Raw genomic sequence first — 16,198 nt, forward strand, 5'->3', positions numbered from 1 at the left:
TGTGTTACTGCCTCAAACGGTGATGACAGGCACAAAAAAACAAACATCATTGTAAAATCAATACATTCATCGCTTAGAATCTAAAATTGAATTTAAATGACAAATTAGAGATTTTCATGAATACTTTGTTAGAAGAGTAAGGTTAGTAAGATATTGTTAGTAAATGTAAGTATCAAAATTCAAATATTTTATTTCGAAATAATTATTTACTCTCCACAGTAAATTAATAATTGAAAATACACACATTTTTGAAAAATAAATAAATATATTATAAAAGAGATCCAAATATGGGGAAAACAATAGCTTATATTAACAACAAATGTTATAATACAAAACAATACCACTATAACTTAAAATGTTACCTTAAAACATATAATTTCTCTTGTTTTACCCTTAACTATGTTTAACTACAAAAGTAGAAGACATTAAGTGATAGAAAATAACTTATAAAAAATAATTATGACAATAATAAATTTGAAGTTTACTTCCTGCAATATGATTATACAAAGAATGTGTTGAATTTTAACATTTTGCTAATATTTATGGTAAAATAGTGTTTTGATAATTAATTAATTATATTTTTACCCATATTTGTTCTTTATTCTCTAAATCAATTAAAAATAAATTTAAGAGAATGATTAACTGTTAAAAATACATAATATATAGGGTTGCTGCTTATATAAATAAAAGTAATTAAAATAATAACAACAAAATAAAATGAGCATAATTTTATAGAGTTCAGAAAATATAAGTTTACCAAGTTCAATTATTGGCAATAGAATCTTTGTTATCAAGAAGAAGAGCTACTGCTTGCCTAACACTCATTTCCCACGAGTCAAGTATATGAGATACTGTAAAACGGACTGGCATCAACATCATCCTTGATTCAAAGACATCTTTAACACACATGAGAAATGATGTGCCACCATAGTCGTTGGACGAAATTATACAAGCAGGATTTGCAGGGGGGTAATTCTCATAAACAATTATGTTGATCGGAGGTACGCAAGGTAGATTTTTATCATCCAACCAACACAACAGGCGGATACAAGAAACTCCACTTGGACGAACTGGATCTAAAGACACCTAAAATCAAATGTTTGGTTAGAAAAAATATGCCATATTTTGACAATGTGTTAATTTGCTACATTGTACTAAAAATATATTTATTTTATTTTACCTTAAAACGTTGATCGAGTCTTGCAATTTCACCTTCTAATGCTTTGGGTATGATACTTTGAACTTCGTTGGAATTTTCATTTCCTGCATAAGGTGGTGGTGACCTTTAAAATGCAATTAATAATTAATTAAATAATCAATTACATTGTTAACATCAAGAAATTTAACTTACAAAGGTCGTCTTTGGCCCACCATAAATTCTATACAAGGGGCAAATGTTCTATGGAGTGTGTGATTAAAGTTTGGAGATTGTATCATTGATCCAATCACTTCAATTAACGGATGCACCTCCCTCATGGTAGATGATTGTGGTGGAGGCACACTTCCACCTTCTCCCTAATAATAATGATTATAGTAATTATTGTAAGAAAGAAACAGTGGAAAAAACTGTTTGAAAGAAATAACAAGTAATTACTCTGCTTAAATCTAATCTTTCCAAAGCAGTTTCACATTTCAATAAAGTTTCCAGAGGCATCCTTTGGGTGGGAGTTGACAGTATTTCTAGAAGCTTTTTCATCTTGCTTAACTTCTCAACGTCTATAGTTATTGATTATTATGGTAAAAATATAATAATAAAATTAATTACAGCAGTTAATGTAAGGATAAAATGATTAAACATTATTTTACCTTCATTCCCTATATGTGCAATCATTTTTCGTAAAGGTTCAATGTACTTGCTTAGTTGCCTTACTTTTTCTCTATATGCTATGTCTTCTTGAGCCAGAGGACTTGGGCCAGCATTAGATGAAGGGTTCATAGGAGTATTTAAAGATGGAACAGAATTACCTGGTGATGGCACATTACCTGAAAAATTAATTCACACATAGGGTTATAAATAGTATATACATATTGTATATGTATCAAAGTTATGTAAATCATTATTGAACATTTTTAACAAGAACATTTAAAATTAATAGTTCAACATCTATAATAACTATTTTTTTAATATATCTGTTACAATTTTAATAATTTGTTTTGATGTATGGTTGCATACATAGACATAAATAGTAAATACTAATCGATAGCACCTACCACACTACCTTGCCAACAGTTAATGGGTGAGGGGGGGGGGGGACAAGATAGAACGAGTGAGAAAACACTGCAACTTCCCAAACACATAGTTTTTTTTATCTCTCCGCTCTGTTAGTTTCTAGGTATACTCCTAAACGTATTGTTATTTCTCTCTCAGCTATCTCATCCACTGGTTTCTCTCTGTAAGTGGTGTCCATAAATTTATAAGCCTATGGTTGCATCCACAATATAAACAAATTAGTTTTATATTGTAAAACAAACAGATTGTCATTTATAATTGGAACAAAAAATAACACAATATTACCTATTATTATTATTTTAATTGAACGATTTTAGTTGTTTAGTAATTATTGTTATTATTTTATATTATGTTTATTTAGATAAATTAAGATAGTCTGACTATAGAGTTGATATTAACTCGTCCATGAGATTTTCATGGGAATTCAAATAATTTCAAACAATTATAACACTATAAATTTAGTGCTAACAGTGGTTTGAAATTTATAAATTAATTAATGACAAAAATAAGTAATTTTTGTGTTGTTGTGTTTATGTGACTGATCTACAGATGGAAAACTGTTAAGGCACTTAATTAATATTATAATATTTATGGATGCTAATTGAGAAAAGTATAGTTTTAATCTATCTGATTTATCTGTACTCCAACTCCAGTCTATACCACGAGAGAATAATTAGTTGTTGTGCATCACAACAGCTTTTGACCCCAAATTCTTCTCCAAGCATACTAAACAATAGACGTCACCCGAACATTTCCCTTTCTTTTAAGGTTCTGGAGGGAACATGGGTCGGCCAACTGATTATTATCTTATGGCTTAGACTATAGAACTATTTTTTTAGATATTTAGTTTAAAAAGATGTATTTTAAAAAGTGAATAATAACTATCAACAATATTGTACATTTATTTAGATTTTTTTAAATATGATTATTAAACAAAGCCACTTTCTATGAAATATATGCATTGTGCTATATGTGATCTTAAAATACCAGTTTTTAACATTTAATTTATAATGTAGTTCAGTTTAAGAATTATACCTCATAATGAATTTGCACTAAATTAATGTATCCTGTTAAACTAAATGTACACATTTAACTGCTTTAATTTAAATAGACATACCAATTGATCTAATAGGCCCACTCATTTGGCCTCCAGGAGTTAGTTGAGGACCACTTGGTGAACCGATCATTTGATTACTAAAATATATAATATCATAAATAGTTTTGAATCAAAAATAATTTTAAATATTATTAAAATTATACAAATTTATATTAAAAACAAAATGATTTAAAGATTAAAAGTCTTAAGTATAAAACATGTCTATTGCTAAAAGTATAACTAAAAAAAAAACATACATCATAAAAATGTATACTGCATTTAAGTTATGTGAAAAATCTGGATGCTGGAATTTTAAACTATTCAGAATAAGAAAGGTACCTGTGTAGTCTTCAGATGCTTCCACTAAGTCAACCATCAATCTGGTAAGGCCATCAAAAGGAAGCCATGACCATATGCACAAGTCGGCCGTCCAATACCTTTCTTATTTTGAATAGAGTATTATATAATATGAAATTTCAAATCAATAACACAACTCATAAATATCAGAATAATACTCCATACATAAATAAAATATGATAGTTGTTATCAGTTTGTAAAACTAACAGTAAACCGTATAAAATAAATAATTTATTACAATATTAATAATAACTACAGGGTATAATAATATTGTTTGTAATAATTATGATGATGATTAATAATACTTGTTAATATAAATATATGATAATAATAATAAATTTATTAATTTTATAATTAATATAAGGTTGTTTTTCAAAAGTATTAAAACTAACAAAAGATAATGTGTCCTGTTTTACTTGGGTGTTATTACAATATTACTAGTTGTGGAAAATACGCATTCAGACGATGCTAATGAAGCTGGAATGCATAAAATATTTTTTACTAAAACTGATATAGTATGATAAACAATTTCACATGTTTTCCACCATTCTTGTGATTCATTTAAGGTTCTGATAAATAGCAAGTTAATTCATCTTTATAATCTTTAGAATATTGCCCCATAGTTTGTTTTATTATTTAGGTATTGTTGTCTGCGGTTGTCAAAATGTTATTCACGGATAATATTTTTGAACGAACAATTGATTGAATACGGGATTTAATTTGCTCTGAAGGTTCAAATTTTAAATTTTTGAATCTAGGGTCAAGCAGACTTGCCATTTGGGCTACATTTGCTGGCATATCATGTGTCTGATCTTGGACACTCTCACTGTAACACTGATCTGAAAATTGTTTTGCCAAGTGTTTGAAAACTATGTTTTTAAATTCTGTACCAAGCACACAGCCTGATTGATTTAATCATTAAATTTTGATTTAATTTAATTTTGTATTGATTTATGTGTTTATTGATGAGATTAGCAATAAGTGGTCGAACTTGAAATACAATAAATACATTTTATATGTTCTTACATGGTATTTTAAAATAAAATAAGTTAAATATTTACCATAGATATTGTGATTTGTTGTTTAGAGCATAGCTAGTATTGTTATAGCTAGTTGCAGTAGTTTCAATAATTTGATAAGAACTTTATATTTGTCCCAAACTTCTTCTGACATTTGTCTGACACAGTTGTTCTCAATTTTTTTGTTTAAGTATTCCTCGTCAATTATTACTGCCACAAAAGCTCAGCGCCGTACAAGCAAGCGCTCCAACATAGCTAGGTTTGAATGGGACAAATTTGCACTAGAGCTAACTGTTTTGGCCTGTCTGCTGTAGATATAATTGTAGTGCATTGGATTGCTTAGGTGATTGTCTACATAATGCTACAATTGAGGACGCTGTTTTTAACAACCAACTACAAGCATTTTCTTCAAGACCTTTATTAATCGCTAATTGTATTGTATGTACTGTGCACCTATTTTAATACAAATTTAATTGGTCTTCTAAATTTCTGACAACGTAATATTTGATGCATTATCATGAGTAATATTAGTGACCTTATTAGTTATATTCCATTCGTCCATAAGCACCACAGTTTATTCTTTTAAATGGTCAGCTATGTGATTCTATCATTTCTTTAATGAACAAAGTTACATTACACAAAGTCCTAATTTTATCGATATAGTGACCTGTGTACGTAATACAAGAGCTTATAGCTTGGGAATCCCAGCCATCCAGGTTCTTTCACTGGTATCATACACCCACTCAAACTTTCTAGTTCGAGAATCAAATGGGCAAACTCATACCACCTTTACCTTTCCAGCTTAATCATATTCAATCAAGAAATTTATACTTAAAATACTACTCATAGGTACAAATACATTTTTAACAAACAAATAAATATCTTAGTATTTACATGCAAACAATAAATATTAAATAAAATATTTTTAATTATAATATTTTTCTCTATATTTAAAATACAAAATTCCAACTAGTTAGTAAGATTAGTTAGTTTAATATATTACCAAAAAAATTGTCCAATTTAAAGTACAGAAATCCAATAGTTTGTAATTTGGATTCTGTTGTCTGAAATCTATGTCACATCACTTCAACATTTGGACTAGGGGTCTCTCTTTCACGCGTATTTAAGAACATGGATGTAAGTGTTTTTAAGAAAATGGGGTTAAAGTGCGTGTAATTAAAATACACGTGTACACCTGTATTTAGAGTCACGTGTACATATGTATTAAAAGTCCGTATACCCATGTACACATGTAATAAGTCTGAATACCCGTGAGATGAATAGATGTATACTAAACGTCTTTGCACCGTGATCAGTGGTGGATACAAGAATGGGGCACAGGGGCACGTGTCCCATGTGCCGCAACTCATTGTTGTTTATAAAAACGAATAATTACTTAATCATATATTTTTATTTTTTATCAATTAAAACTATTAATGCACGTGTGTGTAGTAATTAGGTGTATAGATTTAAGTATTCTATGATCTATCTACATTTAAAACAAAATAGCTTTTCGAGAATATGACAAAACCAAACCAATTATTTAATTATTTAAATTACAAAATATATTTATAGTTTACAATTTATATACATAATAATGCAATATGAATTATAGATGTTTTTGAGTTTGATTTTTCTTTGAATTGTAATGAGCTGTGACTACGTAATCAATTAATATATTTAAATACGACAGCTAGTGGCATGCATTAATAGGAATAATACTAAAATATATCTAATTGCTACAAAAAGCGCGTAATCCTGGTGGCGCGCATAGGTGAACATATAATAGTAATAATACAAGGGTACCGCAGAACACGCTACGGAACACGTGATAGGTATTCCATGATAGATATGAATATTCTAGGAAAACCTAATCGCTGAGCAGTACAAAATTTATAGTTTAGTACAAAATAATGTAATCCAGAAATAATATGATTATTTGAATGACGTCCGAAATGACCTCAGGTGTATACGGCACGTATACCATTTTTATACTAAAAATGCCATAGTAGGGATTTAATAGAACTACCCGACGAGATACGTCGATGGACAAGTGTCCATCAGACGAGCATCCAGCCTTAACTCGAACGGACATCTTTTTCAAATACGCAGTCATATCTCGTTTACAATAAATTAAATAAAGTGAACTTAGAAATTATTATAATATTATTATACTGAATTAAATAAACTACAATTTATTACTACTTTGGCTTGGTCATTCCAAATTACATCCTACTTTGCAACTGTTGACGGTGGCCCGTTACAGAATATTAGTTACAAAAATAATTTCTTAAACTATAAATACTGCAATTATTTCTAGAGTTTTTTTTTTACAATAAGTAAATTATAAATAAGTAATGATAAAGGAAAAATATGAAATAATTAATCACAGAAAATGTATAATTATAAAAGAAGTGTAAACTAAATATTCTATAACAATAATTTACAATTTTGATACAAAAACACTAATAGATGGATATTTTCTGGTGCTAAACAGTTCCTTTTGGGCGTAACCATATTCCTAGCAGATGAAAATATTCGTTCTGAACTTACAGATGTTGCTAGTATCGACAAATATTTCTTTGCTAATTCGGCTAGTAAAGGATATTTTTTTCCGTGTGACTTCCACCATTTAAATGGATCAAAAAACAAAATCGTACCTCAGTTGTGGTTCTGCTAGGTAATAATGATATTGCGTCGAAGCATCATTGATATCATGAACTTCATCTCCGTATAGAAATTCAAGTGCGCCCTTATTAATTTGTAAACCAACGTTAATTTCCGCTCTGTTTTCTAGAGTATTCATTTCAACCAGTGAACTTTTGACTTTTGAACGATTGATCAATTACTTTGATTTCCTCATATTCCAATTCTTTATACCTCGGATCAAAAAATGATGAAACTTGTCTTGAAGATACGATGTTTGTTGAATTACTTAGCTTAAAAAATTCTCTACTGTCTGTTTGACATTTATAACAATTTCATTATCATCTTCATTTAATTTTAAGTATTTTTGAATCACTTTTGAAAGAAGTGGTCTAACCATAGATATCAGTGAATGTGTTTCGGCACAAAAAATGGCTGTAACAACTTGTAATGGTTTTAATAAGATTACCAGACTTTCCATTTTTGTCCAGTCACTTACCGTAATTTTCAACTTTTTCGCTATTGCTACATTTGTTGTATCACAATCAGTTAAAACGTGTGTCATAGCACTATTAGCATAAAGACAATCTAACATTATATAAACTGGATTCCATCTTGTTTTACCACTTTGTATTAGAGGTTTTTGGGTTAATCCCAGTTCCTCTTACATTTTTGTTAAAGTTTGTTTAGCTACATTTGAATGCTTAAAATGCCCAACCATTTAACTACTTAACTGAATTAGTGTATCGATTCCATCTTGTCGTAATTCATTATTGACCGTGAGTTGAATACTATGAGCAATGCACGTCAAATCATATGTTTCAGAGATGTCCGTCAATAAATGTACAACATTTATTGCATTTTTCGCTATATCTGTGATGACTGTCATCATTTCCCCTCCAATTTCCCATTTATCAAATGTATCTTCTAATTGATGAGCAAGATTTACAGTATGTGATTCCTCCAATGCAAGTGTATAATTTGACTTCGGACACAATTGATCATCAATTATATGAGTAGCAAGTGTAATATGGCTATGTTGAGATAATGATGACCAACAGTCAGATGTACAAGATATACTTTTAGAATCTCCCAAGTTTTTCTGTATTATTTCTGTTATTAATGATCTTAACGCTTTCAATCTTGATTTTATTGCTTCTTCTTTGCAAATGTTATAATAAGGCTCAACAACAGCTATAAATTGTTTAAAACCTTCACTTGAACATAAATACAGGGTCATTTGATTTACGGATTTCATTTTTGCCAACGCTTGGTGTACCTGTTCTGTTTTTTTTCAGAATTGCAAATGTGATCTTCCTCTCGATTTACATAAGTTTGTCGTCGTTTCATATGTATTGGCGCATCAATTATAATACTCTGTGCTTCTGAAGAACTTGCATTCGTGGTTGAACTGGATGAGTTATCAGAATTATCAAATTCATGACCAGAAACAACTCTTTATTAATGAGATACATAAATAATTATATCTTAGTTTTTGAAATATTTAATATACTTTTTTTTTATACATATAACACTGGCCCAAAAGAATGTAAAATATATACAATTTATAAAAAAAAAAATTCTGGACCTTAATTACATGGGGAATTTTAATACACTAGTAAATTAACTTTTAATACATGCGTATTAAGAGACAGGCGTACAAAGACTTTAAAAACATGTGTAATTAAATATACGGGTGTTCATATATTTTATAATTTAAGGTACGGACTACGTGTACATGTGAGTATCAATACACATATCAAACCGAAAGCCCTAATTTGGACTATTATAGCACTATGAAAATAAGTGTTAGCCATTTAAGAACAATACATTCCATTAAAATTTTAATATTTACCCAGACGGGAGAACATTAACAGGAGATTGTTGAGGCGAAGAAGGACTGTTGTGGCTAAGAAATTGATTATTTGCTACAGACCTTGGTGGTCCTGCTGGATAACCTCCAACCACTGGCTGATTAGGAATCATCATCACATTTTCTGGACCAACAGGCATCTAGTTGAAATATGATAAATAATATTAAACATCAGTCATCAACAAATATTAATGATGTCATTAATATATTACTCAATTAGATTGGCATATAAAAATCGGTGGGTTGTAATTATAACATTTGTAAATGGTAAGTCATAATTTTTTTAATGTTTTAAGAAAAATTAATCATCAAACCAAATCTCTTAAACATATTCCAATAACACTAGAAAATATTAATTGACTATAGTCTACAAGTACTTGCTCTTGTCAATAAAAAAAAATAATAAAATTAGCACAGTATTAGGGAGTTTGACGTGTTAATCACCATATTGAGTTATAACCATTCTAGACTTTATATTATATAAAATATTCTTTAGATGCTACTTAAAGTTAAAATTAAATATGTATATTATAACTTCTCTCAAGCAAGTTTATTTATTGCATAATTAAAAATACTAACAAATTGAAAGATCAAATAATAGGGGCAACTAAAGTTAGAAAATTATTGGTTCAGAAACACATAGTGTTGGAACTGTATTGTTTACTGAATAATATTTTGTCGGAATCGTATTTTCTTAAATGTTTATGAACTTAAATTTCAACTTATAATTTTATTTCAAACTTTTAAAAATTGAGCCATAACATGTATTTAAAATATAATAATTGTAGTAAAATAAAAACTTAGTAGTAGAGGTAGTAAAAAGTAACAGTCTGTACACTTAACAAAATAAAATTTAAATTCGGAGGGCCATATATATTATTGGAAAATAATTGATTGGAACTTGAATTGAGTATTTTAACAAATCATAATACATGGTGGTATATTTAAATTAAAATACATAATTACTTTTCTTGGTTGCATTCGACCCATAGTATTTGATGGCATATTACCCGGAACAACCCCAGACATACCCTGTACTGGCATACCTTGTACAGGCATACTCTGTACAGGCATCCCTTGTACAGGCATACCCTGCATTGGTTGCCCACCCATGACTGAAGACATAGGCATAGGAGGCCCTTGACCCATTTGATTGCCCATAGGACCTGCATTAGAATTCTGCATCATTGGTCCTTGACCCATAGGCCCACTAGGTCTCAATGGTGGACCTTGGTTCATTTGACCCGGTCCCATTGTCATTTGACCAGGTAATTTATTTTGAGTTTGTGGTCGATTGTTTAATGTCTGCAACACTAAAATTAATATAAAATGTATACAATAGTTATTTGATTATATTTAATTTTAACTTCTTACATGTTGTTGCATTTACAGGACCAGGGTTTTGGTTCATATTCATCATTTGGTTACCACCTCCTATAAAATAAAGGATTATTGTAAATTATATCAATTACAAATAATAGTAACCTAATGTTATAATACTTACTCATATCTCTTCCACCTACATGTAATAATAAACGTGCAACAAAGCTTAAGTACTCATCCTATAACATAAAAAATATATACAATTTATTATAAGAAATTAAAAAAGAACACATATATTTAAATACCTCAACATAGAATATAAAGCAATAGTTAATTTTTAATTTAATATTTGCTATCAAATGGAATGGTATTGAAAAAAATGACAGTGTAATAGATTACAGTCATTTTTAAAGAATGCATGGTAAGTACTAAAATTAATAATTATGATAATAATAACTAACCATAGTAATAAGAAATAAAAGACACAAATAACGATTAAAAATTAAATCACCTAATATTTTTTATATTCATTGTGTGAGATCAAAAACTAAAGAATAAAATATAGGTACCACATTTTATTATCAGTTATTGATGAACACGTATACGCACAAAAAAATTAGAATATAATATGATTATATAAAAAGATAATACTCTTCAATAGGACTATATCATTAATTTTATAATAAAAATATGCCTAAACCTACTATCTAAATTCTAAACTATTACCTATATTTTAACATTTATATAACAACAGTTTATTAGTTGCACATGGAAAAATGTATAAAATACTAAACTAAACAAATTTATAATACTATTAATACTGAATGGTAATTGGAAATATAATAATGAAATATAATGAATTTTAAATGAAATAATTATTATATTATTATATTAATAATGTGCCAATGATTACAAGGCACTCTGACCACATGCATTTTGAGAAAAAATACAGTTATTAAACAAAATCTCGGCAAAATATGTCTGTTGTAGTCAATATACCATAAAAGAGTTTACCATAGTAAATAAGAGCACTGATTTAAATGTATTCTATCTACAGTCACATACAAATATTATACTAGAATTATGATTTTTAAAAGTTATTTAAATATTTGAACTTGTGATTTTACAAAATATTTCACTCATAAATAAAATTGATTTGTAATAATTGAACAACAGTTTTACTTTACTGTAACATTGACTAATCCACTTTATTGGCACACACCATATTATTATCAATTTGAGCACTATAGGCTGATAATAAAAACAACATATTTACACTATTATAATATTAAAACATTACAAAAATATATATTATTTTAAATAATAATTACAACTAGATATTGTGTACTAAGTATTATGTTGTTGTATTCAATTTGATTGGGATTATCAAAAATTATGTCTTAAACAGTTAAACATGAAATTAAAATGAAGTTTTTCAATTTGTAAAAAGGAAAACTATTCATTTACAATAAGTAGGTGCTTAAAATATAATATAACCTAAATAGAAATTATAATATATTATGGATATGTCATTGATTCTTGTATAGTAGACCAGGGGTCGGCAACCTATTTGATAGCAAGAGCCAAAAAATATAAAAATGTTCACTGGTCACAATTTCAATATGCCTAATTTTTTTTTTAAAACAAAAATGTACGTATAGTTATATCAAACATAGTTTATTTAATTTCATAACTGTTAGGTTTATTAAAACAAGTTATTCAACAAGGTGTCTACAGATAAACAAAGTTTTAATCTACAGTTTTCAGTCCATACTATCTTAGTTTATGAATTTTTATACAAAGTATAAATTTTTCTAGCGGACCACATAAAATTACAATGAGGGCTACATGCAGCTCGAGGGCCGCGGATTGCCAACCCCCAATGTAGGCAAATGTTTTTCCATATAGCTGATATAGCTGATATATAGGTACCAGAAAATGTCTTTTATCACTCTGTATTTACCTATAATATAAGATAAAATATTGTTGATTAAAATGGTACATGGAACTAATCTACAACATACGTAATTCACATATATTTTATTATCAATTAATTTAAATACACATAAAATATTATCAATAATATAAATATGTTCAAGACACTGGTTTGTTGTTGTAATTCAACTATTTTAATGTATCGTTCATGTAAATACCTAAAATTGACTATGATTGAATTAGAAAATGCATAAGGTAGGTACTTACTTTACTTTTTGCTTTCAAGAATACATGATTCTCCATTTCTAAACTGTTCTTTGACGTGGGCATTCCTGATTGGGCAATAGCTTCATCACTAAAAATACAAACACATAATAGTTTGAGAGATATTACGAATTTTCAGTAATTCATAGTAATGCACGTACATTTTATTGACCACATTGTGTCGAAAACTCGAAGTACGCCAAATATCGTCGTCACTCATGACTGCTGTTTTAGTATTTGAAATGTACTTAATATTGAATTCTAGTTGGAAACTGTATAGCGGTACAAAAGCTGTTGAATTTTTGACGGATAAGTCTACGTAAACTGTCTGTTTTCAAACTAATTGAAGAGTTACAAAAGAAATTATATTTTTTAATAGCAACAATATTATACTGTCAACAATAATTGGTGGCATGCCAATTTACTGGCAAACGATACTCTTAAACTTTTAAAACCACAACTGACGGGTCGGTAAAAATATTTAGTAAACACTAAACGACTAAACGCTTTAAAAATTAAAATAGATAAGTAACGCTGGTATTGAGCATTTGAGCCTGGTAAACAAAATAATATAATACATTAACTATTATCAGATTTATCGTTTTTTATCATAAACATTTTTCTGGTCTAGAAACACGGTTGAAGAAATATCTACAGCCCACTATGTAGAGAAGCTGATATGGTGATACCAAGGTGTATTGATAAGGTATCGTATATCTTAAACCGTGCAATGCACCCCTCTATACACTCTTGATTGAAAATATTACCACAATTCTATAGTCACTAGAGCGCGCTTCCTGTCCTATGAAGGCCTGTGTATTCAATATCCATACTGTTAAATGTAAAATGTCTTAAAAATTAAGAATTAAAATGCTATTTTTTTTTTAAATTGAAATTTATTAATATTTACAAAAACATTGAATAATAAAAAGTTTTTTTTTAATCGAGTTGGCATAATAAATTGGAGCCTATAATTATACATTACATTTGAATTTTAATCATTTGCAATATTCTTTATCGAGCAGACATCAATTATAAAATATGATGTATAATTAGTAATTAGGCATTAGTAATTAGTAATTTAGTTAATTTAGTTAATTATATTTAATAATATTAATAGTTGTATTTGATAAAAAGAAAGTATTTAAATACTTGCATACAAATAATTTAAAACATAGAAGTCATTATGCAATGAAAATTTTTGAATTTTATTCCTTAAATCATAATATATTTTAAATTTTCTATGGCTTCGGTGTACTAAATAGACTATGGTTTAATATGGTTAATGTTTCAAAAATATCCCCCGAGGAGTTCTCATTAGTTCTTCATTCAATGATAACAAAATTATGAGAGGGTCCATTTATTTATAACATTTTTATTGCAAGGATAAATTGAAAAAAAAAAAATACGCAATTTATGCATATATATTATTTTTTAATAAACACGAAGGCCCTAATCTTGATGTTTTTTTGGGGAGGGTCGTGACTAGGGTTGCCAACTTTCAAATTTTGTAATGTAGGAAAATTTTTTTCATATCCAAGGAGAGGGATTGCAAAGTAAAAATAAAAAAACGAATATGGTAGACAATATGATGGATTATTTGACGAATATAGTGAGGTAAAATGATTTTTTTTGTAAAATTCTACTTTTTTCGAAGGTGTATCTCGAAAACAGTTACGAACTCGAAAAAAACATATAGTATAAAAGTTTTAGATAATTTCATGAGCTTTAGTTTGTTATAAAAAAAATTTCCCTCCTATGCACCGTTTTCGAGATATAAGCGAACAACCCAAAATGCGTAACTTTACTCCCCCCTCCGGCTCAAAACCTAGGTGTCAGGATTTTTGGTATGTTAACTCCAAGATATGTATAATAACTAGATACCCGACTCCATATACAACAACATTATTAAATTATGATGCTCGACACCATTTGCAACTTTGGCAATGTTTACATTTATTCATATACATATTTACTTATATATACATATATACTGATAATACTATTTTGCCCTAGTTGTAAATGGCTGCCAGTGTCATTGATAAGAAGAAGTCGGGTATCTAGTTATTATACATATCTGTGGTTAACTCTTAAGCCCTCTGAAGAAGTTTCTGAAGGAATCGCTAAGTTATCTGCTCACGCACCCTACCCCTCCTTTTGGGTCATTCATTGACTGGACTAAATAGTACACTCCGATTCCAAAGATTTTTTGGTAGAAAAATTTAGCATGAAGAGTTACCAAAGATTATGTAAAAAAAAATACTTTTGATAAGAGTGTTGGTTACTGTGTTTTGACCATAGACATATTAATAATTTATTTATATATATATTTATTAATATGTCTATGGTTTTGACGTTGTACAGCTGAGTTGCGCAACCAGTATATTTACAACTGTGGATGATACCACTTCACTATCTTGTAATCACGATTAAAGATATACCTTAAATCATGCTTGTAATATAAAAACACAAGTGCCAAAATGAATTTATGAGTTCAGACATCTCTCAACAGAGTACGCCACAGCGTCGCCACTATTCGCCCGGGGACCTATTTTATTTAAAGTTATAATGCGTATATGCGTTATTATATATTTAAAGATGTATTTAAAATGTAAATATAATGTCCATAATATGAATATAAAATAGGTGGAAATGTGGAATATAATAGGGAACGATTCTGTTTAAGGGGTAATATCCACCAAATGCTCAAAAAAACAAGGCTTTTTTCATGATTTTTTTAAAAAGACAGTTGAGATGTAAGGTATAAAAATAATATATCATTGGATTAAGCAACTCTTGGAGAATAGAAAAAAAAATTTTATTGTTATTTTTTTTACAAAATGGCGGCAGTGCAGCGATTGCCGTGAACCGCTTTTTTAAAAAGTTCTTCCGCGGCGAGCATTAGAAGTCGTGCCCAACTCCACCTATAACAAAAAAAAAAAATGTTTTCATTATTTACATGAGTTTCGCTATTGAAGTGCACATGATTATATTTTTAGAATTTCTTTTCGCAAAATGGCGATGGTTTGAAAAATAATTTTTTTTCGACAAAAAAAATCGACTTTAATTGTTTATAACTTTTTTTGTTGTTAATCAATCGCTAAAATCGTGTGTACTTCACTAGATAATCTAATGAAGAAGCTACAGTTAAAATTTCAAGTCAATCGGATGTAAACTTTTTCAGATCTACTGCTCGCTGATTTTGAAAACATGGTTTTGAGAATAACGCGTTTAAAGTTTCAAAATGCTATAAATCTTAAGAATCGCAATAATATAGTCCTTAATAATTTTTTTACCTTCAATCAGCTATCACTGCGCCGTAAAGTTGTCCTTCCTGGGCCTAATTTTCCTCTTCTTCCTTTATTTTGTCTGAGGTAAGGCTGCGCCTAGCGTCTTTCGCGATATCTGACATACGATGCTAACATGCGAAGTTGTTCGGTAAAAATTTATTTAAA

The 16,198-nt window shown here is 28.8% G+C and overlaps 1 protein-coding gene across 1 annotated transcript; it reads right to left on the minus strand.

The window, feature by feature from the left end:
* Positions 1-245: 245 nt before the first annotated feature.
* On the minus strand, positions 246-13,413 carry LOC100167454 (mediator of RNA polymerase II transcription subunit 15). The gene is made up of 12 exons (XM_001947377.4): positions 12,905-13,413; positions 12,747-12,834; positions 10,726-10,783; positions 10,596-10,655; positions 10,188-10,534; positions 9,204-9,361; positions 3,348-3,424; positions 1,807-1,983; positions 1,595-1,716; positions 1,352-1,515; positions 1,181-1,283; positions 246-1,086 (listed from the first exon to the last, which is right to left on the minus strand). The coding sequence occupies exons 1-12, from the start codon at positions 12,961-12,963 to the stop codon at positions 763-765; spliced, it is 1,737 nt and encodes a 578-aa protein (XP_001947412.2). The 5' UTR covers positions 12,964-13,413; the 3' UTR covers positions 246-762.
* Positions 13,414-16,198: the final 2,785 nt, after the last annotated feature.

This window comes from Acyrthosiphon pisum, chromosome A2 (assembly GCF_005508785.2).
Source record: "Acyrthosiphon pisum isolate AL4f chromosome A2, pea_aphid_22Mar2018_4r6ur, whole genome shotgun sequence".
NCBI classification, from domain to species: domain Eukaryota; kingdom Metazoa; phylum Arthropoda; class Insecta; order Hemiptera; family Aphididae; genus Acyrthosiphon; species Acyrthosiphon pisum.

What these genes read in the sequence shown, in the direction of transcription:
- LOC100167454 (XM_001947377.4), bottom strand. Translation starts at nt 12,963, where the DNA reads ATGAGTGACGACGATATTTGGCGTACTTCGAGTTTTCGACACAATGTG. An exon ending in TCCTGTAAATGCAACAACAT is followed by an intron (nt 10,535 to 10,595) that starts GTAAGAAGTTAA and finishes TATTAATTTTAG; the next exon opens with TGTTGCAGACATTAAACAAT. An exon ending in GACTCGATCAACGTTTTAAG is followed by an intron (nt 1,087 to 1,180) that starts GTAAAATAAAAT and finishes ATTTGATTTTAG; the next exon opens with GTGTCTTTAGATCCAGTTCG.